The sequence below is a fragment of the Crocuta crocuta genome, unplaced genomic scaffold, assembly GCF_008692635.1.
Source record: "Crocuta crocuta isolate KB4526 unplaced genomic scaffold, BGI_CrCroc_1.0 scaffold140, whole genome shotgun sequence".
Taxonomy (NCBI): domain Eukaryota; kingdom Metazoa; phylum Chordata; class Mammalia; order Carnivora; family Hyaenidae; genus Crocuta; species Crocuta crocuta.
Genome location: NW_027527775.1, coordinates 9,262,529 through 9,289,197, shown reverse-complemented (window position 1 = coordinate 9,289,197; position 26,669 = coordinate 9,262,529). Strand labels below are relative to the sequence as shown.

Genomic DNA, 26,669 nt, shown 5'->3' with positions numbered 1-26,669 from the left:
AAGCCTATCTCAAATTTCTTTGATGGGGCTACCTGGATTGAGGGTTTGTCAAGCCCCAAAGTGCAGAGTTGAGAAAAAGAGTCCAATAACCCTGCATCATGGCAACTCTTATAGTGACCAGCACAGGCATAGTCCTGAACCCGGTGACGTCAAATGGCTGCCTTAGAACTTTGCAAGTCAAGAGTAAGCAGTTATAAACAGATTTAACTGATAAACATTAGATCGGACTCATGATCTCATCTGGCAGCCTTGCATATTTCCCATCCAAAAGTCCCAGCTGGGATCACGCTAATTGGGCCTCTTCAACCATATTGAGCAATAGGCAAAGAGAAATTTAGGGAGAAAATTTTAAAACTGATAAGAAACATATTGACACAGTGCCTGGTGAGGGGGAGCTGAAATACACCATCTGGATGCTTGTGTTTGTGAAAACTTTTGTTTAGTGGAAATAATTCACCTAACTCACAAGCTGTACAAATATTAAGATCAAAAGTCCTAACTTGCACAACCTATCAGGAAAACCTGTAATACAGGAAACAGACTGTTGTCCAGACTTCTGTCAAACCGAAGCCAAAAGGTCTTTGTGTGGTCAGTGCCTATCTTGACTCCCCTGGTGTCCCCCAGTACTCAGGGTCTGTAGCAGCACTTTATAGCCACCTCTTTTCACTAAGAAAGTATACTCGTGATAGAGGTTCACATTTAGAACATCCACAAGTGTTTTTGCTTGGTGATTTCCTTTTAACACTTCTAGAAATGAATAATATCCCTATCTGTGAGGAGAAGCCTGGTACAGAACTAATGGATTCATTAATGCCATACTGTTTGGTAATTCGATAGTTGGAGAGCTCAAGCTATTCAACAAAACCGAAATTGTGTACAAGGCTGGAATCACTGTGATATAAATAACCACAGTGTTTACTTCAATGCCGGGAATTTATGGGGATGGAAAAGCTAAAGTTTCCCTAGATTAGTTCGGCTGTTTTTTCAACATGTGACAGCATCAAGTACCTTTTCAACATGCTTTCTTAGAAATTAAAGATTTTCCCAGAGTAGTCCGGGACTGTCAGGACCGAGACGCATCCTCTGCCCGTAGCAGCCATGAAGTGCCCCAGGAGCTACAGCTGCCTCCGAGCCAGAGGGCCCAGCCCCAGTTCAGAGAACAAAGACAACAGAAACTCAAGGAACATATGTTAAAAAGAAAAACATTTTTTGTATACAAAGAGGAAAATCACATATCCAGTAGAGACCAGAAAGTGATGACCTCTGAGGGCCAGGTCCATGAAGAGACAGAAGGTCAGAAACTGAAGACAAAAATGGCTGGTAAAGAAAATGTCAGTAGACCTCCTGGGTAACAATGGAAAAAAACTGTATTCCTTTAAGGCCTTCTAATGAATTAACCAATTCAACTATAGTCATGGATACACCTAATTTTGAGGATAGTAAGCAAACTAGGCAGTTGGTACCAACTAAAGATGGCCCTCCAGGCCAACATACGACATTAAGCCAAGTGTTTCATCTTAAAAACAATAAAGAGAAACAAATAATGACAGAAAAAACAAAGCAAGATGATAACAGGTCCAAGAAGCTTGTGCTTGGATCTCACTGTGGCCAAATTGTTCAGTCTAAGATTCATTCATTTAGAAAGCCTCTACAAGTCAGAGATGCGAGTTCTGCAGCAACGAAGAAACTTTCGACTACAGTTCCTAGTACCACAGGGCCTCTGCGCACAGACAGCAGCACTGAGACCGTCAAAAGCTATAGAGTCTCTAGCGTGACAACTACCACTAAACTTGTGAGCACTACATATCAGAACAGACAGCTTCTGCAACCTCCTATTAGAGGTCACCACGATAGGGGTGCCTGGGTGGCTCAGCTGATTAAGCGTCCGACTTCAGCTCAGGTCATGATCTCACATTCGTGGGTTCGAGCCCCGCATCGGGCTCTGTGCTGACAGCTAGCTCAGAGCCTGGAGCGCTTCAGATTCTGTCTCCCTCTCTCTGACCCTCCCCTGCTCACGCTGCCTCTGTCCCTTTCTCAGAAATTGAAAAAAATTAATAAAAATAGAGAGAAGTCCCCACGATAATGCTCAGGACGCGGTCAGACAAGCATCAGTAGAAGCTATGCCAATGTTACAATTCAGAAAGGGCCTCGTGAGAATTAGTACAATTCAATATGGTTTCATCTAGTGCCAAAACCAGTTCTCAGGATGGAGATGAAGACAACAATAACAAGAAGCGTGAAATCTGAAATCACGGCCAGGCCCGTTGCATCTTCTAACACCAAACTCATGGAAAAGTCAAAAAACGTTGACCCTAGCAGGCGTACAACAGCAAAAGCAACTACTGATAGGTCAGCTCAGCCCAAAGAAACAGCAGAAGAGAGAAAAGCTTGTCTGAGTGGAAAGCTGACAAAAGGAAAGTGCCGAAGAGGCTGCCTCGCTCAGTTCCCCAACCTGAGCCTCAAGGGTGACAGGAAAACCCAGTCGGGTCCTTTTGGACTGCCCTGGTAGAAAAGAATGAACAAAAATTATTTACCGAAAAAGTAATCAAGACATTTTCTGAATGCCTAGGCCTGATTAGTGAGAGATGCACAAAAGAAGAAATATCGGTCATAGTGAATGACCTGATTAAAAATATTCCAGATGCCAAGAAACCTGTTAAGTATCGGATAGGTCTTGCACGTATTGAACCTCTCACAAGTCCTACTGAAAATATTATCACAATCTATGAGAAAGCCATTCTGGCAGGCTCTCAGCCTATTGAAGAGATGCGACATACTCTTGCAGATATTCTGATAATGAGGAGTCGAGAAAAAGTTGAACGTGGAGAAAATACTGAGGAGGCTTGTGCAACCAAGGAATACATCCATGAAGTCAGCACTGAAGACAGAGAGGTCAATCTAGAGTTAGGAAATCCAGACATGGAAAAGAAAACTAGAAATGTGGTATTTCAAGCTGATGAAAAAGAGCAAAATAACAAACCAAAAGATTCAACCAATGATGCTAAAACCCTCAGTGCAGAAACCAGGTGAAGTCGCTGAATTTAATGTAACGGGTCTACTATACCGTACCCACAAAATGTCACAAAGATACCGTTTGACAATACAGATTCTACATTTAAAGAGCTCAAGTTTCTAACACCAGTGAGACATTCTAGACGTATTCAAGAGAAGACTTCTAAATTGCCAGATATGTTAAAAGACCATTATCCTTGTGTGTCTTCATGGGAAGAATTAACAGTTGGAAGGTAAAACCGATGCTTTTGTATGCCGTCCCAATGCAGCGCTATGCCCGATGTACTCAAGAGCCTGGAACAGTAGAAGAGAAATAAAGCGATGATAAGAAATGGGGTTTTTATTGGTCCTGGGGTATTTCATTTGCTTCTTGTGGCTTTGTGGGTCTCTTAGGAGTTGGCCAAGTACTGAAGTATTGCTGGCAATAAGCTCTCTTACTGATGTTTAAGTCATAGCAGGTATTGCCTTATGGGCAGCAGAAAGCTAAGCCTACCTTTTCGATCTTCTCAGAGGGAGTTTCTAGGATGGTAAATTTGTCAAGCAGTTACTACGTTCCTTGGATACAAACAGGTTTCATCATAATGTTGGCCTGTTCACTTTGAATAGTTTTAAGTTAGATATAAATTTTTAGTCTTTAAATATAAGCACAGTAATGCTGCATCAGAGGTGTTCTACATAAAATTTATATATTTGCATAGGCATGTTCTTGAAATTTATAACATACACGCCAGCCTTTAAACAGAATACTGACTTCTCATGGTCTTAATTCTAGATCAGTAGGAAAGTCAGTAATTGTAATGCAGAGAGTTGACTCCATTCAAATGTGAAGACATGGAAGATTCGGCTTGCTTTTCCACCCACTTCTTGTTCTGCAGACTGCCATGGTCTGTCGTGCTTTGTGTCCTCCGTGCCTAGGGACGCTGGGCTCTGGTGGCTTCTTTCCTTCTTATTGTACCTGAGGTCACCAGGAAGGGTAACCCCATGTCTAAGAGCAGATACTTTGTAGTAAGAAAAGGTGCCAAACTCAGTGGGTATTTGAAACTTTCAATCTGAGTTTCTTTCTTGAGTTCCTTTTGTTATCTAAAATGCTAAAATTTTAACTTTTACCATTTCATTTGATATAGTTGTAGACTATTAGAATGGAATTAGAGCAGGAGTATACAATGTTATTTTAATTTAGGTAGAATTTTTAAAATAACTAATAGTTTCTTATAAAAACTTTACTATTAAGTCATGTCCCTTGAAACACGATAGTTATATACAATAAGCCGTTGCTTCTTCCTACACATAAATACCACCAGTAAAATTGTTTTGTAAGTCTCTGAACTAATTCTTAAATACATCGTCTACCAATTCTATGATTTCAAAGATATGTTAGTTTTAAAACTGTAATATAAATGTGCTTGAAAAAAAATCAGTCTTATATTCACTCATTCCACTTGTATAACAGCACCTATCTTTGTTCTACTATTTTATATTCTAGATAGGATTTTTATTCTTTCATAAACTGTATCTAATGTTTTTAAATATATCTGTATTTTGCTGAAAAAAGAAATGAAAGATTTTCCTAAAAATTTTTACCATACACACTACTCAACTGATAAATTTCCTCAATCATTAAGAATATAATACTACATACCCTCAATTTCTCTTCATTTTCCATTTATTAAGGCTTCTTTGCACTGGAAGTCTGCATGACTGCCACGTTTTCCTCTTCAAAACCAAACTGCTTTTCAATTTCTATTCCAAAGTCTTTTTAGACCTTGAGAAAATACCATTCCTTTGTGTCTTGCATATTGTATATAAAAGAGCACAAAACAGAAGTCTTACCTTATTAAATGAATCACACAAAGGTTGTTTTCCCACCCTTCTTTTATTAACAGGTAAACTAAACTATTTAATGGTAATACAGTTCTATTGATTAAAATTGCCATCACAGAAACGTTACTAATCCCTGTTAAAGGAAACATTTTCTGTCATGTAGGATTCCAAAAGAACCCAAATCTACTACTGAAATCAGTCAACAAGTATAAGAACCCAATGATCACTTCTTCCTACTAGTATGATCCTAATTTAACAAAACAAGTATTGGGGAGGATATGGAGAAACTGGAACCCTATATACATTACTGGTGGCAATTTAAAATGGTGCAGCTACTATGGAAAGGTTTAGAAGTTCCTCAAAAAGTGGAAGACAGAATTACCATATGACTCAGCAATTCTACTCCTAGATATATAGCTAAAATAACTGAAAAGAGAGACTCAAATAGATACTTGTACACCAATGTTCACTAAAGCATTCATCATTCACAAGAGCAAAAAGGTAGAAATAACTTAAGCATCCATCGACAGATGAAGGGATAAATAAAAGGTGGCAGACACATACAATGGATTATCAGCCAAAAAAGGATGGATGTTCTGACTGAAGCTACAACACAGAGGAGTCTTGAAAACATTACACCAAGTGAAAGAAGCCAAATGCAAAAGGACAAATATTTCAATATCCAGAATAGGTGAAGAAACAGAGACTGAAAATAAATTAGAGGTTAACCAGGGGCTGGAAGGGAAAATTGGGAAGTACTGATTAATGGCAACGTAGTTTGGGATGATGACAAAGTTTTGGAAATAGACATCAGCAATGGTTACACAACATCGTGAATGTAGTTAAGTGCCACTGAATTGTGCATTTAAAAATCATTGAGATGGCAAAATTTTAAATGTAAGAATGACATAACAATTTTAAGCGTTTTTTTAATATTTATTTTTGAGAAGACCGCAAGCGGGGGAGGGGCAGAGAGCCCAATGCGGGGCTTCATCTCAGGAGCTGTGAGATCATGGCCTGAGCCAAAGTCAGATGCTTAACCCACTGAGCCACTCAGGCGCTCCACTGAACTGTACACTTTAAATGGGTTGTATGCTATGTGAGTTCTATCTCAATAAACAGAAGAATCCAATAGACTTGGGGGTACAATGATAATTAGAGATATTTTACATCAATTAGTATAACTGAGAGTAGAGCCAATAATCGTGTTTATCCAGGCAAAGTTTAGTTGTGAAGGCAAATTGTAGTGATGTACAGTTTGACTGCACCAGGCTTCTCCAATTCTGATATAATTTACAATTGAGTCTATAATAAAACCTAGCCCAGTAACAAATTAGAGGGAAAGGTATTTCAAACAAAATGGCACACATACTCCAGAGGTCCACACACAACCTTTCAAGGTATACAGCTGACCCTTGAACAACACAGGTTTGAGCTCTGTGGGCCTACCTGCATGGGGAGAAAAATTTTTTTTAAATAAATACAGTACTGTAAATGTATTTTCATAATATTTCTTTTCTCTAGCTTACTTTATTGTAAAACTACAAGATATAATACATATAACATACATGTTAGTTGACTATGTTATCAATAAAGCTTCTGATCAACAGCCAAATATTAAGTTTTAGGGGAGTCAAAAGTTTTATGTATTTTTGTATTTTACTGAGGGGGTGGTCAGCCCCTGATCCCTATGATGTTCAAGGGTCAACTGTACTTTAGAAGAGTGATTCCCAAACACCAGTGTAAGACAATGCCTGTTATGGAAACTTACACAAGCAATGAAGACAATAAGCCTGTTGATCTAAAGTGTTAACTACCAATCACCCTTATTTATTAAACAAGATTTCGGCTAGGCAACAGAGGCAATACTGGGGTCTTCACAGTTGGTAGGAAGCCAGGGATGGCTTATTCTCACCTCTGCTCAAGGTCCTTACCTTTATACCTGCTCTATCTCCTATGTTTCTTTTTAAAACTTGCACAAATCTTTTACTAAATCAGGCTAACTCTCAATATTACTCACAGTATTTGATTTATACGTTGCAAAATTACAAACAAATCCTAAAGATAACTGGACACTTTGGATTATCAGCACCCTCTTTCCATTAGCATGAAAAACGGTAAACTGCCAGTATGGAAATTACAAACGTGTATAAAGGGTGAAGGATAGGTCAGATATTTTGTTGTCAGGTTAAAGAATGGATGGGGTTTCTAATCATGTGGATTAATGGGACCATAGATAACCTGAAGGGAAGTCTGGGTTTGGGTTATTTTTAGCTTAATTTGGGAGTTTTTACTGTAAAAACAAAATACATTGTATTTACTTTAGAGGATATAAATAACTTCCTGATAAAAATTCAATGTTACCACTTCATTCAAGGTGAGCATGTTTTTCCGTAAAATTATCAAAATGACTTAATCCAAAAATGGAAGGAAGCACATTTAAAAACCAGTCATTTGGGAAAAGACTAGTTATTAATACTAATAACGGAACCAGACACTAACCATGACTGAGAAAGACAACAAGAGAAGCAGGGAGAAGTGATTCATAACGCTGTAAACCAGTCTATACAGAGACTTACTGGACGGACTGAGTTTTTAGTTTCTCAATTGTGGAATAAAACAAAACATTACAACATGGAACTTTTCCCCCAAAGGAATGTGAGGAAAAGCTTTTAAGAGAAGCCTGGACAAATGACATGAGAAAATTTTGTAATGGCTAGGAGTACCGTATGTTTTTAATTCACCACTTAGAAAAGATGACCCTGAAAACAGCAGAATATGTGAGATCACAGAAAATGTGTCAGCTTCATGATTAAGCACATTATCCTAAACAGGCCCATTTTCTCTGTAGAGACAAGAAACTCTGCTCCGCTGTCACATAACACCAAACTTTATCATGACCATCTGTCCCAGACAGTATGAATTAAGTAGTCGGTCACTGCCACCAGGAAAAACACAGCAACATTCCATGGACAAAGCAAGCAACAAGATGTTGTACAAAGTAGACAAGATTAAGATGCAAAAGGCTTACTTCTAGTTGTAGTTTTAATATGCTTCCTGACTAAGCCATTCATCCTTTCTGGGTCTCCATTCCCAGAACTATAACAGGATGGCTTCCAAGGTACAAAGACCTCTAATACTTTATATATAAAAGTTAAAATTAAAACGTCAAAAAAAGAAATCAAGAGCTCAATAAATGCCTTGCCCTCACAAGTCAGCCTCTGAGCAGAAGAAAGTTCAGGTTCAATAATCCACAGATAAATATTAGAGTTACCCTTAGATCCACAGAATAGAATTTTGAACGGTTTCACTTGGAGTTCTTCCCAAGTTATTGTCAGATAACTTTGTCAGATGAGAGAAGTCCACTTTATATAAAAGCCTAGTGTTCTTCAGACAGTAAAGCCATGGAGAACTCATTCTGTAAACAAGCTTCAACTATCATAGGAACAAAAATAAAAGAACATGGTGGCAAAAATGAAAGAAAACCACCATCTAAACAGAACCAGTTTTATAGATAAGCTTAAAATTTGTTTTACATGCTGTGCTTCAGTGTGTGCCACTGGTACGCAATAAATCATTGGTTTATTTTGTTCTGTGGGAGACAAACAGGGCGTGGAAGCAGTTTTTCTCACAGGGTTACTTTATCCAAATGCAGGAAAATCCTGAGCTCTTTGGAGCTCCTAGATTCCAAAGACGGTCACGAAAAACCAACAAGAATAAATCACAGGTGAACCACTGCTTCTGTGAGTGTGTACATTTTTTTCAAAGGCTAAAAACCTTTCAAGATCATGTCACATTGACACCCATTATATGCTGACTAAACAGAGCCCCTGGAGGCCCTGTGCCTCAGCCCTTGAGTCTCCAGGACACCAGGTCTCCCCTCCAGCCTTCCTCGGCAGGGTCTGCCTTAGCGCCAAGGCAGGTGTGGGAGGGGCACCGACAGGTTCCAGAGCAACACAAAGGCCTACAACCATGACACTCAGACTGCACTAGTCTAGGGGCCAGTTGCCTTTTAAGAAGTACCCTCAATCTTTTTGGCCACTTTCATCAATCCTTATTCACAGCCAGTTAGGTCAACCGCCCGGAGCAGGATGGAGCCAGACTTCTCACTACAACTCTTAACCTCAGGATCAGCCCTCAGTATCTGGAACTCAAATTCGGCTTCCTTTCACCTTCCTTCAGCTTGGTTCCTATTAAGTTGTTTTCTTTCCTAGCATACTAAAGGAAGAAAATATTTACTAAAATAAAGCTGGCAAAAGCCTCAAAACATATGGTAGACAAGATGCCTACCAAACATAGGTATCCCTACTCAATTACAGTTGTCAACCATTTATTATAGCACAATGCAGAATGTCTTTGGGGAAAACCAAAGACTATAACCTTAAAAAAAAAAAAAAAAAAGAAAAAAATGCCACATACCTAAAATGGAATCCTCACGAGACAAGGAAAGCCAAGATTTTGATCTACTCTTGGGTTAGGCTTAGCCTTTGAGAATATAACAATGGCCAAACTAAGCTGCACATGACCATGGGGAGTGATTAGGGCTGAATTAAAATAAGGCATTGTCAGGTATTTTGAACATTACAGTAAAAGCTGGAGAAGAGCAGCATATCATTCAATAGTTTGCACATGTGACCACAATTCAAGGAAAAAAAATCCTTTAAAAAATTTTGTTTTAATGTTTATTTTTGAGAGGAGAGAGAGAGACTGCACGAGCAAGGGAGGGGCAGAGAAGGTGACACAGAATCCAAAGCAGACCCCAGGCTCTGAACTGTCAGCACGGAGACCAACATGGCGCTCAAACCCATAAACTGTGAGATCATGACTTGAGCCGAAGTCCGACACTCAACCGACCAAGTCACCCAGGTGCCCCAGGAAAAAAATCTCCTTAGATGGCTAATTGATGAAACCCTCCCTATCATATTGAGCAGTCATATTCCTTCCACGTGGTTTCCTGTACAAAGAGGTTCTATTCCCTCCCCCCACCTCACGAGGAAACATCAATGATTACATCATTACTACTTACATTCAAAGCATTCTTTGCAGCTTCTGCTTCTGAACGACTGTCAAAACTGACAAAACCTACGGGCTGAGGAAAGAAAAAAAAATATGAAGAAAAAACAAATCAGGGGACATATATTTTTCTGGGTCAAAGGTGATGTCAAACTGAAGAGCTAAGATAAAGAAATGACCACAGGCAATGGGTAGAAGAAGTAAGAAAGCCAGTTCAAAAGAATCATGACGCAGTGGCTTAGCCAAACTTCTAACATGAATCAATAGGGATTGTGAGAGTGGTTCTTCAAGGGCACAGCTGGGGATTCAGAGGATCATAAAAAAAAAATCTAGAAGGGGTTGGAAGGTGAGCAGCAGTGAACAAGAGAATAGAGGAAAACTTGGGTCAAGAGGCTCTACTTTCCTAAATCAAATTCACTGTACCTCAGTTTCTTCATCTTTTAAAATGGAAAGAGAACCGAATCACCTTTTGGTACACTGTAAGTGCAAGGAATACAATGACACAATGATAAAAGCCCTGAACTCTCACTGCACGATCAAATTTATAAAATGCATTTCCATTGCAAATCCCAAGGGATACCTTAAAAAGTTTAACTAGGTGTGTAAACCAAATTGTTCCAACTGAATAGAGAGGAGTGATAATCCCTCTGGACTCAGTATCTTCTAGTCCAGAAAGATGCTTGCAACATAGCTTACTCACAATAAATCAGAGATTACCTTGCTGAGAGATGAAAGTGACTGAGAGGTGAACCTGCTAAGGTATTCAGCATGGGGGGCGGGCATATAGCTAAAAATTTTCAAGAAGCTTATAAAAGCTATCAGGGTCTTGGATTACCACCCTCCATTCTGCACCTTCTGTGCTCTACTCTAGACTTGAGACTATACCTGTGATTTTAGGAGTTAGAAACACAGGAAAGACAGCACGATTCCTCCCAGCAGATAGTTACACTGACTACAAAATTTTGCCTATTCAATCTTTTTTTAAAAAGGAAGAAATGGGAATAATTGGATCATTTGTTTTGAATATACAGACCAATCCCAACATAACCACGCTGGAGGCATTACATTTGCTTTCCTCAGGGACAGCCTCAGATATCCTAGCTGGAGACAATGGAATTATGAATCATTTTCCTGTGCTAATTCCTAACCAATCTCACCCTTAATTTTAAGTCAACAACAAAAACCAAATCCTAATGAGAATAAAAAAAGAGAATGCTCAGGCCCCAGTAACATTCCTGAAGAAAGTCAATTCAAATTTATTGTAGTAGTGATCATTTATATTCAAGTTTGAAATTCTTACCTGCTTAGATGTGAGCTTTATAAGAGAACCCTCGTAGCCCTGAAAATTAATAAGAACCAAATTTAGACCAAAAGACACTAAGGAAAAAAAAAAAGCAATTAAAAAAATGTTTTTTGAGTGAGCAAGCAAGAGGGGCAGAGAGGGAGGGAGAAAGCATCCCAAAGCAGGCTCCACGCGGTTTGTGCAGAGCCCAACACAGGGCTCAAACTCCAAATCATGAATGAGATCATGACCTGAGTAGAAATCAAGAGTTAGAGGCCTAATTAACCGAGCCACACAGGTACCCCCCAAAAAACTATTTTAATGGCATCTTGCTCAAGTAAAAAGGAGTCCTTTGGCTACTACTAACTCTTCTTTCAAATACCTCTTAAGGTAATTGAGAAAGCAAATTTTACACACACACATGCACGCACACACCTACCTATGCTTCCACACTTAATGCCTAAAACAAATCATATCCTGAAATTTATGCGTGTATCTATGTTTCTTTTCCTTATTTTTTTTTCAATGAAATTACACAATAGTAGGAAAATGGGTTCCTGTCAACAGGTCTTTTTCATTTTCCAGAACTAGGAGAGTGAAAGGAGTAAATTTAGTTAAGCTAGGAAGATATCTTACTAAATTTGTGATTTAGTACGTGATGACTTGGTCATGGGTCTGCTATAAAATAACATTAAAACATTAAGAATGTACCCTAAGTAGAACTACTTATGCAAAACTTCAAACTGCCAGGAAAAGTCAAGCAAGTAGTGATGCTAAATTCTGTTGAGTTATTTTGCTTACTTATTGGAGCAGCCACTTTTCATCCTGGTATTCTGACTGGAACATGCCAAGATTCCCTGTTGGCTTTTTACTGCAAATCATCCTCAAGAAGGATAGAAACCCTCCCTTTTCACTCCCCTCCCTTCACCCCTCCTGGCTCCTCAGGTTAAGGATAACAAAATGTGTTTATTTCTGAAAATAATCAATAGCTGGTGACTTGCACTGATGGATGACTCAAGGGGGAAAAAAACACCACTTGACATGATTGACCACCACACATATCAGTGCCAAGACAGATTTGCAGACTAGGGTCAGCCTCCAGGGACTTTAATTAAAAGAGGGTTGTTAGGAATGTACCAGGGTCCTGACTCTAGCGTTGGGGTTTCTGGGCAGGATGTTGGGATTGATTCATCCTCCTATCTTCCCAGCAGAGAACTATGTTACCAATTAGCTACTGTCAACATTTTACCTCAAAGACCTTGAGCTCTTCTGGCCATAGAGGTCATGATTCACAGCCCTGCCTCTTCCTTTTTCAAGGTGCTGTCTCTGAAAAACTTGGGGGTTTAAACACTCTGAAGGCCTCAGAGGCAAAGGACAAATGGATATTTCACTCAAGTACACCACCACCGGTAGCGATATATTGTGCTCTCAAGTCACAAACTGAAAAACAGCATCACAGACTAGTTCAGAACATGGATGGGGGAGTCAAATTGCTTGGGTTTGAATCCTAGCCCTGCCATTTATTATGTGTGAACTGGAGCAAAATTTGTTGTTATACAAGTTTCATTTTCCTCATCTGAAAAACTGAGGCCAACCCACCTGAATGGAGTATGATGCAATTTAAATGGAGTAGTTCATGTAGGAAGGCTTGCTGGCTCAATCTCTCTATACACACAAAAACATAACAGTTTTCTGTCCTTTTAGATGATCAACTCAATTAAAAAGTCCTTATCCTACAAAAGGGACAGACAGTAGAAATGGCAGCCCTGCAGAAGATACTCAGGAAATCCTATGAAATTGACACTCTCCTCACAACATCATCATCTTTTTTCCCCACTTCCTCTCAACTAAGCACATCTAACCCTTCTGTTTCCTTCCCTCTGTTCCGTCATCATTGTTACAGTAAGAGGATGGCTATCAGAATAGACACAGGTCTATTAATACATGGTGCCTTCCCGGCACATGACCTAGATTTGTTGGTGTTTAACAGACTGCCCCTTCAACCTTCTATCTTCCTTTCCTACCCAGATGTTTTCAACTGTTACATCCTACTCTCTCCTTCTCCCTGAGAAGCTAAACTCTGTCCCTCAGTCTGTCTTGCCTCTGTGGCTGGGGTCTTGCTTCAACACAATGGAGGTCTGATCATTAATCAGGATGGCCCACCACCTAATCGTAAATGTGCTCCTGGACACTGCTGCTAACACGTTCTCACTGACCAGCTCAGATACAAGCCCTGAATTCATCATGACTTCTACATGGTCTCCTTGAGGGCCTAGGCCTCCAGCCCACAGTGTACCCAGTCCCATTTTTCTCTTATCTTCAACACAGGCTAGCCTTCAAGGTTTCTCCTTGGTGGTCCAATGTCCCGTTACATTTTCAATTCCAGCAAGGTTAAATAAGTATCTTGAATGTGATTTTACCTTGATAGTCCTAATGGACAGGCAGCTGTGTTGAGTATTACATGATGTGCCAGCATACCAAGTAATTCTTTAAAATTCTGTTTTCCTTTGTATGAAATTTAGGACATTCTTCTCACAGGAAAACAGTGGGTACGTTGTCTAAATAAATATACTTAGTTTAAAAGTATATTTAACTTATGTATCCAAAGAATAGTATTAAGAACAGCATTTCCACTAATAAACCTTGTAGGAATACGGCTTAACTTATATTACTGCACTGGTAATATAAGTAACAGTAATTGATAGAATTTTTGGTCAACTGTACTCAAAAGAATACTCCCGATTTGCAGATGATAAACAGGGAAGACACGAAGGCTGTTCTACGTGCAGAAGAGCCAGATGCAGGTCCACATTAGAAAGAAGAGAGACTTTTCTAGATTAGCTGTTGGGGAGGACAGAACACTGGAGACCATACAGTGAAACTGAGCTGTTAACTCTCCTTTAGTGACCAACCTTGTAAGAAGGTCACCTTATAAGACGCTTTCTCAAACGTATCATTTCTTCTTGCAGAAACCCCACAACGCTCATACACACACCTTTTGTTGTTGTTTTTTGTTTTTTGTTTTTTTTAAATTTCTCAAAGAGAAAAAGTACCTTAAATGGTCTGAAAAGCAGATAGAGCTCCCGAGGTTTGATATCCAGAGGGAGACCACTGACAAACAGGGTCCGGACCTGGAAAATAAACAGAAGTGATCAAGAGAGTGGACAATCCAGAGAACAGCTCTCACCTGCAATCTCAGAAACACACTCCTTCATATACTTCACAAGTCCTACCTAGTTCATATTTTTTCCCATAACCCAATTAGTACTCTAACAATGGCATTTACAAACTTATTTCTCCTTTCCCAATTAGCCATTACCTGATTCTAACCCTATGAAGGGAAGAGGTCTACATAGTTAAAAGTATCAGCTTATGGGGGGGAAAAAAAAGTCATGAGAACAGCAAATCTACTACCTCTCTGCTCTATATCAAATGACTGCAGAACATGGTTCCAAAATAAAAATCTGAACAATTTCTGGTTTTTCCTGTTTGTCCTTGCCTCTCCCTCATCGGCATTAATAATTAATTTTAATAAATGTAAAAAGGTTGTTGAATAACCCGAACACATTTAAATAGTAGCCAAAATGCATAACTCTCCATCTGCTCAGTTCCAAAACAGCAGGGAAGACTTCACTGACCTATACCCCCTAAGGCCTAAGGTACAAATTACGTGATTAATTTCTACTGAAATACAGAACACTGATGACACACTTTTATTTGGGAGGACTGGAAAAAACACGTTAGCCTTTGACTGGGGACTTAAAGAATAGGAAGAATATTATCACACAGACAAAGTGCAAACAGAGAAGAAAAAGACTCAGAGGCAGAGAAAATACTAATAACCAACGCAATGAACCGGAGGGTGGCACAGTGGATCCTGGAAGAAGGGTGAGCCAAAACTGAACAGGTACCCGAGGATCAAACCACAGGGGGCATCAAAAGTCAATGGCTCAGGAATCTGGTGTTCACTGAATAGGCAGAGAAATCACTGAATCATTATCACCATGTCTTCTTTCTACTTCGTGTGTTTTGTGGGCCTTTAGTCAAGTTTTCTACACCTTCCCACACAGAGAGATGTAATGAACATGTAATATTGTGAAAATTTAAGATGTACAAATGTAAGGATTCAATATACTTATATACTTATATGTTGGTAGTCACCACCAGAGTATTAGCTACTGAGTCATCTAATCAACCATTTCTTCTTTGTGGTGAAAACATTTAGGATCTACTGACTTCCCAGTATAATACAGTATTGGTAGCTATAATCACATTGCTGAGCATTAGATATCCATAACTTATCCAGCTTCTAACTGGAAATCTGTATCTTTGACCAGCATCTCATTTGCCCCATCTTGATCCCCTGGTAACCACCATTCTACTCTGTTTCTACGAGTTTTGACTCCACCTCCACATAATCTATTCTTCTTCTCTACTCAGGCTGATACAATTTGACAGAGTTCCGCATCAGGTATCAATGTTGCTACTTTATGAAAAATTCAATGCTGTATTGTTGACCAGCTAGAAATCTAGATTTTTCTTCAGTGCAAAACTGGGAGATTTTCTAGAACCCTAATGCTCTCTATTGATTTTGGTTGTGAAGCAGCACAAATCAGGCAAAACCCTTTATTGACCTACCATACAGTAAAATGTCATGCCATTTGCATACAGGTGTGTAATCAACACTATAATGATATAAACAGCCTCAGAATCATGAGGGCCTGTTATTCATTCATATTTTAGATAACTTTATTGTGCTATAGTTGATACACAGATGACCCCTGAACACAGGTTTCAACTATGTATGTGGTCTACTTACAGGCAGATTTTCCCCCCAATATAGTTTAGTACTATAAGTGTATTTTCCCTTCCCTATGATTTTAATAACTTTTCTCAGCTTATTTTATTGTAATAATATAGCATACAATATATGTAACATACAAACTATTTGTTACCAGTAAAACTTCAACAGAAGGCTATTGGGAGAGTTAAGTAATAAGGGAGACGGAAGTTACATGTGGATTTTTGACCGTGCAGAGGACGGTGCTCCTAATCCCCTACAGGGATCAAGGGCCACTACATAATAAACTGTACATTTACAATTTGATAAAGATTAAAAAAAATTCTTAGAGAGTGTGTGCTCATTCACTATGGGGGTGAGGGGGATCCTAAGCAGGCTCCACACAGTCAGTGCACAGCCCAAAGCAGTGAGATCATGACCTGAGGCAAGATCAAGAGTCAGATACTTGATCAACTGAGCCACCCAGGCACCCCTGCAATTTGAGATGTTTTGACATATGTATAACCTGTGAAACCAACACAACAATCAAGATGATTAACATATCCACCATCTCCCTAAGTTTCCCGCTACCCTGTCCTACCATCCGCATCCCCAGGCAATCACCAATCTGTGCCTTCTGTCACTATGATTATAAATGGTCTAAAGGTTCATACAAATGGAGCCATAAAGAACATATTCTTGTCTGGCATTTTTACTTCAGCATAACTATTCTGAGATTCACCCACTGTAGCATTATCAATAGTCTATTCCTTTTTTACTACTGAGTAGTACTCTGTCCTAAGGATACAGTTCATTTATCCATTCATTTGATGGTACAGGACATTTGGGTTATTTCTAATTTTTGCTTTTACAAATAAAATGGCTTGGAGATGAACATGCACTGATTTGTCCAAGTCTTTGTATGAATATGTTTTCTTTCTTCTTGGTTAATTACCTAGAAGTAGAAGAGCTGAATGATACGGTACGTATAGACTTAATTTTTTTAAAAACTGCCCTTCAATTCCTTCTTTTATTACCCAGAACATGATAAATGCTATGTACTTAAAAACAAACATATATTCTATTGCTCTTGGATAGTACTGTTTTACAAATGCTGACAAGGTTCAATTTATCTTTTGCCTTCTCCCATCTCCCTCAACTTTGCCAGAGATAAAGACTCTTTTTCCAGGAACTTTCTTTTATCAAAGTTAAGGCCAAATTACTGACAATTGCCAAAGACACAGATGAGGAGGGAATCCTGTATTCAGTGTGCCCTCATTACCATCCACAATGTTCTTCCCACAGTCCAAAAAAGTAAACACCATCTGTCCTTGGCTGCTCAAGCCAGGACAATCTAGAAACCGAGGGAATCCCAGCTCCCATTCACTCGGACTTTGATGAGTAGTACCCAGTATGTTTGACATTATGCCAGGTGCTGACTATATGACAAATTTCCAGGGAAATATGTAATAAGCAGATTCTATGGTTTAAACGCTGGAGTACCATTTGTCCATTAGCTATGTGACAGATATTAATTAAAATTTAGGGAGTTAACTTAGAAAATAAACTACCATTTACAGTATTGTTCTAAAGAAAAATACTTTACAAACTTCAAGTCAAACAGTTTACCAACAAAACAGAAATCGGGGGGGTTTCAAAATATTACGTGATGTAAATTAAGGCTCATTTACATCAATAACATGTACTATTATGCAACCGATAAAAATTACTGTCCAGAAAAAGAATTATGTTCAAGGAAAAAGTACAAATAGTTCGATTTTATTCTGTACAACAGCCCACACCCATATGTATTGAGAGGTATAACACGCCTTTGTGGGACATACACACCAAAACAGTTATATTTATATGGCTTACCCGAGTGGTGGAATAAGTGATTTTCATGTTGATTAGCTTTAATACACATGTATTAGATAACTTTCTTTAGTGGAGAAAAGCCTGGGTTTTTTTTTTTTTTTTAGGAAACTAAACAATGTCAATATTTACATCAATAAAATTTTTTGTTTATAAGAGGAAACTTTATTGTAAACATTTCAGAATTAGAAGTGATGCTGATATTAGTATCCCAAAGTGTTACACATGAAATAAATTGCACTCCCATTGGCCCTAAGCTTGCCACGCACTCACAGATGACAAGAGGCTCAGAGAAACAATTTTGTTCAAACTGGAGGCAACTAAAATTTCTCGTATTTTATTTACACATGGACACAAGTTACATTTCCTATAATCTAGTGAATCTCATCTCAAAAGCCTTCCTAGACATCTCATCTCTCACTGAAGAGACACTGTCTCCTGACAAAACAGATGGACTAGGAGAAAGAATTTTTAAATAATTACATTATGTATTTATGAGTACAACTAAAGGTCACTTAAATCCAGTACTTGAAATCTACATGCCTCAAATCCTTTCCAAACCTTCTCAGACTAGGAAATATTAAGTTAAAAAAAAAATCATGGATAATGAATGGAAAAACCTCTTCCTGAATACCTAACTCCTGCTATTTCATTGTGACTAGGTTCTAGATAGTGGGGATTAAAAAAGGTGGGCGGGGGGGGCGGCTCCTGGGTAGCTCAGTCAGTTAAGCATTCAACTTCTGCTCAGGTCATCTCACGGTTCACAGTTCAGGCTCTGTGCTGACAGCTCAGATTCTGTGTCTCCTTCTCTCTCTGCCCCTCCCCCACTCATTCTCTCTCTCTCTCTCTCTCTCTCTGTGTCAGAAATAACACAAACATAAAATTTTTTTTTAGAAATAGTTTAGTTCCCCCCTTCTCACCCCATTTTTTTTAAACCTTAACCATTAAATAGGATAACATTTGTCTTTACTATGCCTGTGGAAATCACAAAGGTAAAGCATGATTCTTGCTTGCAAGGAGCTTAGGGCCAGTGAAGGAGACAGAACATGCAAATAAAAATGGTAACAGAAAGCTTAATTCATTCACAAAGTAACCGAAAGTGAGGGGAAAGTTTGAGACATGTAAATAATCAAATAGGGAAAAAAGGTCCCAAAACAACAAATGGAAGATACCAAAAGAACTTTGTGGCAGGGTCAATCATTATCCAAGGCAGCCCTTCACTTACACAGATGTGCCTGGCACCATGCCTCTAGCATCACAGATGTTTACTTTGTCAGATACACGGGGAAACATTTCTTAGTCAAGGACACAACATGCCTCATAGAAGTGCAAGACATGAAGCTGCTGACAGCTCTATCCCAAAGGGACGCTAATGGATTCTGTGGATGTACCTCCAACTTCATCTTCACACCACAAAAGAACTGAAGGAAATGCCAGGGGGAATCTCCTGTGCTGGACAGGAAGAGCAAGACTTCTTTGCTCATTTATCTGGCATTCCCTATAGAGGCCCCAGTTACATTTTGGATAAAACTAACCATGGGTTCTTCGGGGGCAGTGCCAGTTCCCACCTGAAAGACAAACCACATATCAGTGAGGAACTTCTAATTTAATAAATTCTAATTCAGTAAGTAAAGTCTTTGTGTCAGGTTTGAGTTTTCCTGCATCAAAAGGTCAAAGGAGGCCCTGAAATGGAAAGGTCCTACGTTTAACAAAGAACACACATTATCCTGCAGGTAATCTAGACATTAAAGTATAAACCAATAGATAAATGCTTCATTTCAGTACAGAGCAGAGAATAATCACACTTTCCAGCCAGTGGCCCTATCTGGTAAACATCACAGTGTCCAAGACTCTACGCCTACGGGCATTTCCTGTGTATGTTTTTTAGTTGTTTATAAGAAGATGTCAGGGATCACTTACTTCTAAGCTGCTCTGAGCTGACCTCTTGAGGTGCATTTAAATTCACAGGATTGGGAAAAGCTATTTCTCATTTTCTAATGATTCATTAAGCCACTAATTTGCATCATTCTAATGAGTGAAACCCGATGGTACTTCTACCTATGATAACCTATCCTCTGCAAGCTCTCTATCCACCTACCCACATTCTTAAACCTGTAAATGCAAACTCCAAAAGCAGCTTTCAAAGGTGCTATAGGCTTACTTCTTTTGGAGTAACCATTCCTCTCTGTAAATATACTTATGTGTTTCAAAGATCTTTCAGACTGTTTTAGTTTGCAGTCTCTTATTTGATAGTGTGTAAACATAATCCTAGGCAGAGTGCATAGTCTATAAATCTCTCTTAGATTACTTTAGAAATCTACAAAAGAATACTGTATATTCACAGGAGACAATAAATGTTTGCATGTCAACACCTCTGGCTGACAACACCTCTGGCTGACAACATGGCAAACAAAAGGAGGTAACCAAATCTGCGAGACACAACTGTATGACTATGGTTACAACATCAAATGACAAATACTCATATGAGAAAAAGGTAGAAAAGGTTAATAACATTATTAGAGACAAGTTTAACTAAGAAAAAAGGAAAGGAGATATAAAGAATCAGAATCAAGGGAGAAAAACAAAAAAGACTGAAAATGACATAGACCAAAAGACAAACAGATCACAAAAAAATTCAGGACTGTACACACAGTAACATAGACAGATCAATATATGGTTACTAGTAAAATCACTCCCATTTCAACTTACGATTTAAACATACTTATGTATAAATAAGTCCCAAATCCACTATGAAAGGGTAATTCACAAGGTTTTTTGAAAAGATACTCGAAATTGCTAGCTTGCACATTTAAAATGGTGAGTAGATATCCAGATCTACTGACACAGAAGGCTCCTATTAAGTGAAAAAGTGAACACCAGAATTTGCCTACAATCCCAGTTTTTAAAATTTTTTTAATGTTTTATTTCTGAGAGAGAGAGAGAGAGAGAGAGAGAGAGACAGAAACAGAATGAGCAGGGGAGGGTCAGAGAGAGAGGGAGATGCAGAATGTGAAGCAGGCCCCAGTCTCTGAGCTGTCTGCACAGAGCCCAATGCGGGGCTCGAACCCACGAACCGTGAGATCATGACCTGAGTTGAAGCTGGATGCTTAACCAACTGAGCCACCCAGGCTTACAATCCCAGTTTAATTCCTTCAAGTATTAGGAGTTAGTATATGCTACAAAAAAAAAGAAAAAAAAAAGTACTGAAATAATGTTTACTAAATTACTGTTCTGTCAATAGCAGGGAGAGAAGGTAAAATTATTACAGAGAAGTTTAGTTTTACATATTTATACATGGAGGTATTTAAATATTCAGAAGCAGAAACCATTTCTTAAAAAGAACACAAGCCCACATATATCTCCTTCATTAGAAATAGGAACCTTGGGTGCAACCTATCCTTCTGTCCTTAGCTAGTCTCATTTTTCTGCCTGTGGCTCCAAAGGGACAAATTAGATCTAGCAGATGTATGTATTTAGTTTGCTTCACATTCCAATTCTGAGGAAAGTCCGTGTTTCTTTGTACTTTCACCAAAAATAAGATCTAGCCAAAATCAGGCAACAATGACCCTAAATTAAGGCCTAGGAGCAGGACCATCCTGGGTTCAGTCAAAGGTCCTCTTGGTTTGTCAACACCCTACTTCCCACTAAGACAACAACCCAGGGATCACACACTCCCCAACTCCCAAGAAGTGCCAGCTTTCTTCAGAGACCAGGTAATATAAACTTGGTTTCAGGGACAGAAAAGTTAAAGAACTCCAGCCACATACCTGTGCAGCATAAACCCAACAAAGCTGGGTTATTTTAAGACACGGCGGGGGAGGGGGTTCAGAGTCCTGCTTTTAAATTTTACATACAGATTAATTTACTCGCTTCAAATAAAGTATTGATGGATTTAATTTTTTTAATGTTTTATTTGTTTCTGAGAGTCGGGGGGCGGGGAGGGCAGGCAGCATGAGCAGGGGAGGGTCAGAGAGAGGGAGACACAGAATCCAAAGCAGGCTCCAGGCTCTGAGCTGTCACCACAGAGCCCGATGCGGGGCTCGAACCCACAAACTGTGAAATCATGACCTGAGCCGAAGTCGGACGCTCAACCGACTGAGCCACCCAGGCGCCCCGTATTGATGGATTTAGTTATTTGCTTCTTCTGTAAGCATCACCTGAAACAAGAAACTCCGAACAATGAACCCTGCTGAGGATGGCCTTGTCATCTCATTTCCAAAGGCAGCTTTGTTGGCCTGCTATGATTTAGCATTCGTGTACTGCCACTATGAAAATGGATTACCACAGTCATTAAAATGGTCTGCCAGGAATTTTATTCTGGTTGCAGCTCAAAAGAAATTGACCAGCCTTTGGTGAAGCTCCAGTTTCCTATTGGCACTGATTTCAAGATGGGATAAGTGGTCAAGTTCCACTCTCCTGGCCACCTACTGGATTTAAACACACATTCCATTACCAGCCCTGGGAAGGTTAAGTTTTGGTACAGACACCTAGGACTAATTATGGGATAGAGGGGTTATTACTATGTTGTTATGAGCTCCCAGGTTTCAGTTTGAGATTGATAATCTAAAACGTAATGATCTATATTGCAAGTCTTCCTAGTTCTGAGGGACCTAGTAGTGTTTGCCCTGAGGGATATTCAATTGTAGAAGATCACTATCCACAGAATAACCAAATTCATCCTCTTACTTTGGGCCCCAGGACACCAGGGTGCCTTTGACAAAGCAATCAGAAAGTTTCCAGTAGGATCAGAAGAAGGAAGACGACTCATGGGAGCACATACAGAATGGAACAGCCATGGTTCCATAAACTCGTATGTGCAGAGCTCAGAACATGCAAAGGAAACAGAGAAAGCAAGTTAGGATTGGGTACATCACAGCACTGTGTTCGCGGAGGAGACAGCCTGGCCTAACCCAGTGTCAGTCAGATGGTCTCAATCTCCCGGTTTCACAGGATTGCTTAAGACCAAAGTCCAACCTAGGCCATACCTTATGTCTACTATATACCTAAAAGGGTAAGTCACAAATCAAGAATTTCTAGGGTTTGAAACCACTCGAGAACAGGTAGATGTGTCTGTACAAGTGAGCCCTTAACTTCGTTATTAAGAAATCTCCTTAGTCCTGTCAGATACAAAGGGAGGTGGGTACCAGAAGCAAATCAGGAATGTGGAGTCTGCCAGGAAACTAGATACGTAAATGTGCGCAGGTAAGAACCTAACCTCATTACGAAGTTCGTGGAGTGCTGCCAAACCTAGTATATAGTTGTCAGGTTCTTCAGGTTCAAAAAGAAGCCCCTTATAAAATCAGGATACTGTACCCCTTTACCTCTGGTCCTCTTCTTATCTACCCTGGCTTCCCTTAGTCCCTTTAAGTCAATGGTTTGATGGCTTGCTCTGTTTCAACCCTGGAGAGCCCATAGACTCCTACGCTTCATTCAATTCCACTACCTGCATTGCTAAACATGAAGATTTTTAAACATATTCATTAATGCAGTGTATTGTAAACTGAAGTTTGCATTCTAATCCCCTAAAGTGCACTTGCCCTTAGGATTTTAATCCTATAAAGTACGCTGAAGTTGAATGTCCGAAAGATTATCTGGGCTATCCGCATACAGACTTTTCCATGCACTGACAAAATGAAATACAAGCAGAAAAAGAGCTTATCAAAATCTCAAGCCCTCTCTTTCTCCTTCCGCACAGTTCGGGTGATTGAACAGATCTGCTTCACGAAGTAAGCAAAAAGTCATTCCACCTCTCCCAGCTATACAGAAAAAAGCTATCCCAAGCAACACAGTTTCTCGTCGTCACATAAATTACCTGAAAAAAAAAATTTCACTATCAGTGGCTATGGTGCCAACACTGCCCAGGGCTGTAAAGGATTTGTTTTTGACCTCAAGTGGATAAAGTTCATCTGAGGAACTTGATCCCACTGCAAACTTCTGTGCACTCTTAATAACCATCCATAATGCACCACAGTTCTAACAGAACTAGAAAGCTGTGGAAAAAAGGTTTGTTTCCCAATATGTAATTGTGGTAAATGACTCTTATAAGGAGTTAAATTCTTTGGTGCCAGGTCAGCTCACATTCAAACTCAAATATTCTTCCCCATATGATAGTGATGAACATCCAAGTACTTAGCAGTTAAGTGCTAAGTATCTGTATAAGGAACTAAACGAGTAAATGTAAAACTGAGTCACAGTACTGGGAGTGAAGCAGAAGAGAGAACCACATAATTTATGAACATCCAGATATGGAGGAGTATAAGGAAATAAAATCCTTGTTATTTTTATATGCATTCAACAGGTTAAGTACTCAAGACAGTAAAAAGGATATGTACTAAAACAACAAATAATAAGCACTTGTGTGGAACTAGCCTGCTGGGATTCAAATCCCAGTTCTGCAACTCACTAGCTATGAACACCCTGGACAAGCCCCTTCGTCCCTCCCATTCAGAAATTTCCTCAAGTTGGAAACAGAATCAATGGTACCTACTTGTGATAATATTTAAATATGTCCACAGAATTTTTTTTTGTACTCTTCCACTTCAAGAGGTGAAGCTGGACTCCCCTCCCCTTCACTTAGGGATCCACCTCTAATGAAAAGAATAGCACATAGTGTGTTAACTTCAAACACTACGTCAAACAAGGCACCGTGGCTTCCTCAACAGAAACAGGCCCTCGGATCATTGGCTCTGGGGAGGCCAGCTGCTATGTCACACTGATACTCAAGGGACAACATGGAGAAAAATTTAGAGTTTGAATTAGCCTAGACAGGAAACTAGACACATAAATGTGTGCATGTGATAGGAACTGAGAGGCCTCCGGCCAAAAGTCATGTGATGCGGCCTTCCTGGAAGATCTTCCAGCCCCAGTCAATGCTTCAGATGACTGCAGCCCCCAGCTAAAAACCTACTGACTCTATCCTCAAGAGGCCTTGGGCTAGATCCACCTAGCAAAGCTTCTCCTAAATGCCTGACCCTGAGAAAGTGTGAAATGATAAATGTTTAAGTCGTTTAATCCTGGAGTAATATCTTAACAAAGTTGCTGGAAGGATTATATAAATTCACAGAAGTGAGATGCCTCAAGTTCAGTACTAGGTTCCTAGTAAGGGCTCAGAAAGTTTTAGTCTGTATTAAAGTAGCTTAACAGCATTCAAAAGAAGATCCACTTTCATGCTCCAAAGGCAAATCAGTCCTTAGGCTGCAAATGATATTATCATGCAAATGTTATACACAGGCTTAAAGTGAGCAGAAAAAAGTTTGCACAGTAAAAGGAACATGCTTAAGTATTTTCCATAATATGAACCCCAAAAGTGTGACTCAGAGTCCCTTTATTACCATTTCTCTACCTCTAGAAGGCCAGGAGCAAATCCCACTCTGGCCAGCTCCTCACCCTCTGGCTGTTCATGCATCCTCAACTATTATTTCCTCATATGACACGCATCAAACAGAAAGGAAGGGGAAATCTCTTTTCATTCTATTGAAGATTCTTAAAATTATCAAGGTTAATGATTTAAGTATTCCTATCAAAGAAAAAGCAACAAATTTTGAAGGGACATTGGGCAAACTGTCAATCTCTAAAATCTTTAATTTGGAAATAACATCTGCCTTCTTCCTACTTTTACAGAAAATTAAAGTATGAATTAACTTAAGTATCATCATTCAAGGTACTGAAGGTACTTGAAAAGTATAGTTTACTCAAGTTGAGAACATTTCTGATTGAACCAATCACTACTTTTTATTGTATATAATATTTTAGCTACATTATATATTTGATTAGTACCAATAACTCATTAATATCCATCCTGGATTGAATCCTCTAATAAGATACAAAAATAAAGAGAATACCAACGCTGGAAAGGATGTGAAGAAACCCAATTTCTTATATACACTGCTGGCAGGAATGTAAAAAGGTACAATCAAGTCTAGAAAACAGTTTGGCAGTTTCATATAAAAAAAAAATGCAATTACCATACAACCTAGCAACTGCACTCGAGTCTTTTTATCCGAGAGAAATGAACATTTAGGTTCACACAAAAACCCATACACGATTATTCGGAAACCTTTGATTCATAATCACCAAACACTGGAAATAAGCCAGATGTCCTTTAATGGGCAAATGGTTAAACAAACTGGTAGGTCTATACAATGGAATATTACTCAGCAATAAAAAGCAATAAACTATTAATACAAAACACATGGATAAATCTCAAGGGAATTATATTGAATAAAAAATAAAACAATTCCTAATTACATACAGCATGATTTTACAGGACATTCTTGAAATGATGAAATTACAGAGAAGAAAAGCAAAGGAGTTTGCAAGAGTTACGGACAAAGGCGGAATAAGGATTCCCTGTGGTAATGGGGTCAATCCGTATCATCTTAAATATGGTGGTGGTGGATACACAAACCTGCACATGTGANTTACATAAAAATGAATCAAGATATTTACATCAGTTGGTAAAACTAGGATGTAAAACTATAGAAGTTCCTATGCATTTCTAAGCTCTAGCAGAAAACTGGTCTTCTCATTGATTTTTTAATTGGCAAGATTCAGAATTATAAAAGACACTAGAAAAAAAATGCAACTCTTAAAGGAAGTATGTTTTACTCAAATTACAATTTTCTTGTTTTAATTATTTTTTTAACGTTTATTTATTCTTGACAGACAGAGCATGAGCAGGGAAGGGGCAGAGAGAAAGGGAGANTACACAGGGCCACACACACACACACACACACCTGGGGAAATCTAAACGAGTGGATTCTATCAATGGTTTTTGTTTTGTTTTGTTTTGTTTTTCTGAGAGAGAGAGAGACAGCATGAGCAGGGGAAGGTCAGAGAGAGGGGGAGACACAGGCTCGGAGGAATCCGAAGCAGGCTCCAGGCTCTGAG

General features: G+C 39.1%; 1 protein-coding gene and 2 pseudogenes across 10 annotated transcripts in view; 2 read left to right on the top strand and 1 right to left on the bottom strand.

The window, feature by feature from the left end:
• Positions 1-26,669, bottom strand: part of RBPMS (RNA binding protein, mRNA processing factor) — a 174,672-nt gene that overhangs the window by 85,746 nt on the left and 62,257 nt on the right. For all 10 annotated transcript variants that reach the window (XR_013337293.1, XR_013337289.1, XR_013337291.1 and 7 more), the window contains exons 2-4: positions 14,182-14,259; positions 11,147-11,185; positions 9,860-9,922 (exon numbers count right to left, since the gene is read on the bottom strand). Coding sequence is in view for 7 of the 10 variants with exons in the window: in XM_077772924.1 (XP_077629050.1) it covers positions 9,860-9,922; positions 11,147-11,185; positions 14,182-14,259 (180 nt within the window). In the remaining 3 variants the exon portion in view is untranslated. The remainder of the gene's footprint in view (positions 1-9,859; positions 9,923-11,146; positions 11,186-14,181; positions 14,260-26,669) is intronic.
• Positions 99-1,958, top strand: LOC144239058 (cytoskeleton-associated protein 2 pseudogene; annotated as a pseudogene).
• Positions 2,207-3,030, top strand: LOC144238971 (cytoskeleton-associated protein 2 pseudogene; annotated as a pseudogene).